The following is a 3,063-nucleotide window of genomic DNA, read 5'->3' as shown; positions in this document are numbered from 1 at the left end:
CTGAGTCTAGGCCTATCCTAATGTAGTAACATGAAAATGTTTAAAGTTATATTTATAGCTAAGCATTTGGTCAAGAGCATTGTCCCTGCTTCTTGCACTGTAGACCCTTAGTCAGGTTTTAAATGAAGTCAGATTGCTCTTCTCCTTGAACAATCCTCGTGTGAGAATTAGATATGTTGGTACTGGAATTGCACTGTGGCTACCGTGGGTTCTTAGGGACCCAGCTAAAATTTCGAATTTCAAATATTTTTAATTTAATAAAAATGGAAAATTTAATCATTTAAAAAAATTTTATATTCTTAAATAGGTACATTGGAGTGATAAGAATGATGATGTTTTTGGTAATGTATTTGGTAATAATTAATAAAATGTTTATAAATTCTTTTTTTAACAGGTAATTAACAATTATGTTAATGTCATGATGATTGCATTCAAAGTAAAGGCTCTAATTTGCCAGGTGAAGATCAATCATTTAAGAAGACATCTACTGCTTGCAACAACGAATCACAGATGCCAACACACAAGGATTAATTCATATAAATTACTCAGTTACAGGCCACCTGATTGGGCAGGCCACCTTCAAATGACTCCATTAGTGAAAGTTAAGGTAGGAAAAAATCCAATTGTATATAAATATATTTGATTTTCAAAATACTTTAATATTTGAGAATTTTATTTTTTAATGTATTAATCAGTCAATTTTTAAAAGCTGATCAAAAGCTAGAAATCACTGCATAGAGCAAGAGATTGAAATCACTTGGACAAAATACTGATTAATAGCAAAAGGAAACAAATATTAGATTTGTAAGATGGTGACTGACAGGTGAGTTTAAACTATACTAAGAGGGAAGAGCCAGTCAGTCATAAAGAAAGATATATTATACAAATATTTAAATAAAATTTAATATTTGTAAGAGCAATCATGTGAAAATCAAAGGCTTATTCCAAAAATCCAATAATGTCAAACTAAAAGTCTTAATTGTAGTTAGAACTGCGCATTTTCGGATCTAGTTCACGTAAGATTTATTGATTCAATGGTAGATTATTTATTACAGTAAGATGCTTGCAGTAATGATTATTTTTTTGTATAGTAGAACTCCTGCTTTGGGGCACTCTTAATATTAAAGGGAAACTTTTTTGCAAAATGTCTTTTAGCTCTACAGCCAACCTCTATTACGAGGAAATGTTTATTAAAAAGATGGGAATACAGTAGGTTTGCCAGATGACCAGTTCAAACACATTCAGTTCCTGTGGAACAAATTCAATTGTTAAGATCAAAATAATATTTTCAAAATATGTCTCAAAATTTAAAATTGAATATCAGTTTATGTACGTAAATCTACAGACTTTTCAAATGCATACACTATAGATAGCACTTTGTCGCCAGTTACCCAATTAATTTTCTCAATTAATGGGATATTTAAATGTTTTTTAGCTTTTTCAGCCATTTACACCTATTCATAAATGGAGTCTTCCAAATATACCAGATGATGTTGATATTTATATCAAGCGAGATGACATGACTGGATCTGTTTTATCAGGTAACAAGGTTAGATGTCTAATCCTGTATTGCTTTAGTCACACTGATAATATCAACATTTATTTAAATTAATAAGATCATTTAATAATACATCAAGTCACAGATAAAAGAAAGTATCATTTCCAATTATTTAAATTCATTTTAATACAAAAATTCAGGAATTTTCTTCTTGAAATTTGTCACATAGAACCTGACAGTGTGAACAGAGCTTAAAGCTGTGTCCACACTATCAAATTTTTTGTGACAAATTTGTGTGATGAGCATGATTATGTCATATTACACCCAAATATGGACATATCACATTTATTTGTCACACCTGATAGTCAGTGTTGGAGGGGGAAGCAGGAGCCTAAGCCCCCCACCGGACTGGTCAAGCCCCTCCCCCCCATCGGACAGAGCACATCGGGCCGTTGAACTAAAAAGAAATATAAAAATAGCCCACACCAAGCCAATAGATGTCTGTCACAGTCTGAAAGTGTCATTTCTGGCCATCCATAGGTTCCTATTCTTAAAAAAATCTCATTTGGGAAGCTCAGAAAATATATCCTAGAGTCGCCACTGCTGATGTGTGATCAGAGATTAAGATTAAGATTGTAGTGGAGGTGTGCTTGGTGGTGACAATGCTTTGCCTTCAGATTCCTGGGTTCTGGGTCTCATGACTCAAAATATTTTCCCTCTCTATGTCTTGCATCACATTATTTCATATATTTAAGTTTGCCCCTGAATATCAACTGACCATATTTAGGCATGTCACATGTTTTTGTCAAATAATATTTGATAGTCTGGACAAGTCCTTATTATTTGTCCTCTGCTTCGTCTCTCTCAGTCATCTTGTTTTTAAATTCAAATTTATCAGCGCCCTCTGTCATAAGTTTATGTTTTTATTAGGTACGGAAGTTGGAGTTCTTACTAGGTGAAGCCTTAGCAACTGGTTGCCAAGCAGTAATAACATGTGTTGGAGTTCAGTCAAACCATTGTCGCACAACAGCAGTTGCAGCTAAACAACTTTCTCAGGTCCAGGTCAGAGGTAAATACTTATCAGTGGCAGATTGAAGATGGAACCCTGGGGGACTCAGCTGACCTGTGCCCCTTCATATTTTTTTAAGTTCTTTAAGTTCTTTTTAAAGAATGGAGAAAACATAAAAGAAAATTGTATTCAAATTTAAGTGTAAGAGAGCCATTTCCAGCAATCTAGAGGTGCCACAATTATAGTTTTTCTCAGCCCTACGATGGTTTTTGGACCCTTGTTCTGTGAATGTCTTTCCCTGGACCCCTTTATTCTCAATTTGTTATGACATTCAGTGTAAAAATCGCCTGCTCTATCTACTGGTCTAATTTGAGTCTAGTGTTCTTACAATAGCCTTGACTTTTCCCACTTCTTTAAAGCTGTGCTTATACTCACTGCTTATGCCCCACCAACTGCTCCCCAGGGCTCCAAGTAAATAAATGAAAATAATAATATAAAAAGTATATATCATTACCTAACACATTCATCTCATATTTTCAATCATTCAGCAATTAAT

General features: G+C 33.8%; 1 protein-coding gene across 1 annotated transcript in view; it reads left to right on the top strand.

The window, feature by feature from the left end:
• LOC117125573 (putative D-cysteine desulfhydrase 1, mitochondrial) overlaps positions 1-3,063 on the top strand; it is a 9,468-nt gene that overhangs the window by 2,836 nt on the left and 3,569 nt on the right. The window contains exons 3-4 of the mRNA XM_033272101.1: positions 1,436-1,549; positions 2,429-2,560. Coding sequence (XP_033127992.1) covers positions 1,436-1,549; positions 2,429-2,560 — 246 coding nt within the window. The remainder of the gene's footprint in view (positions 1-1,435; positions 1,550-2,428; positions 2,561-3,063) is intronic.

The sequence above is a fragment of the Anneissia japonica genome, unplaced genomic scaffold (genome assembly GCF_011630105.1).
Source record: "Anneissia japonica isolate Jap-2015-1 unplaced genomic scaffold, ASM1163010v1 scaffold17447_len30386_cov124, whole genome shotgun sequence".
Lineage (NCBI taxonomy): Eukaryota > Metazoa > Echinodermata > Crinoidea > Comatulida > Comatulidae > Anneissia > Anneissia japonica.
The sequence above is the reverse complement of the archived record's forward strand: the minus strand, read 5'-3'. Positions and strand labels throughout refer to the sequence as shown.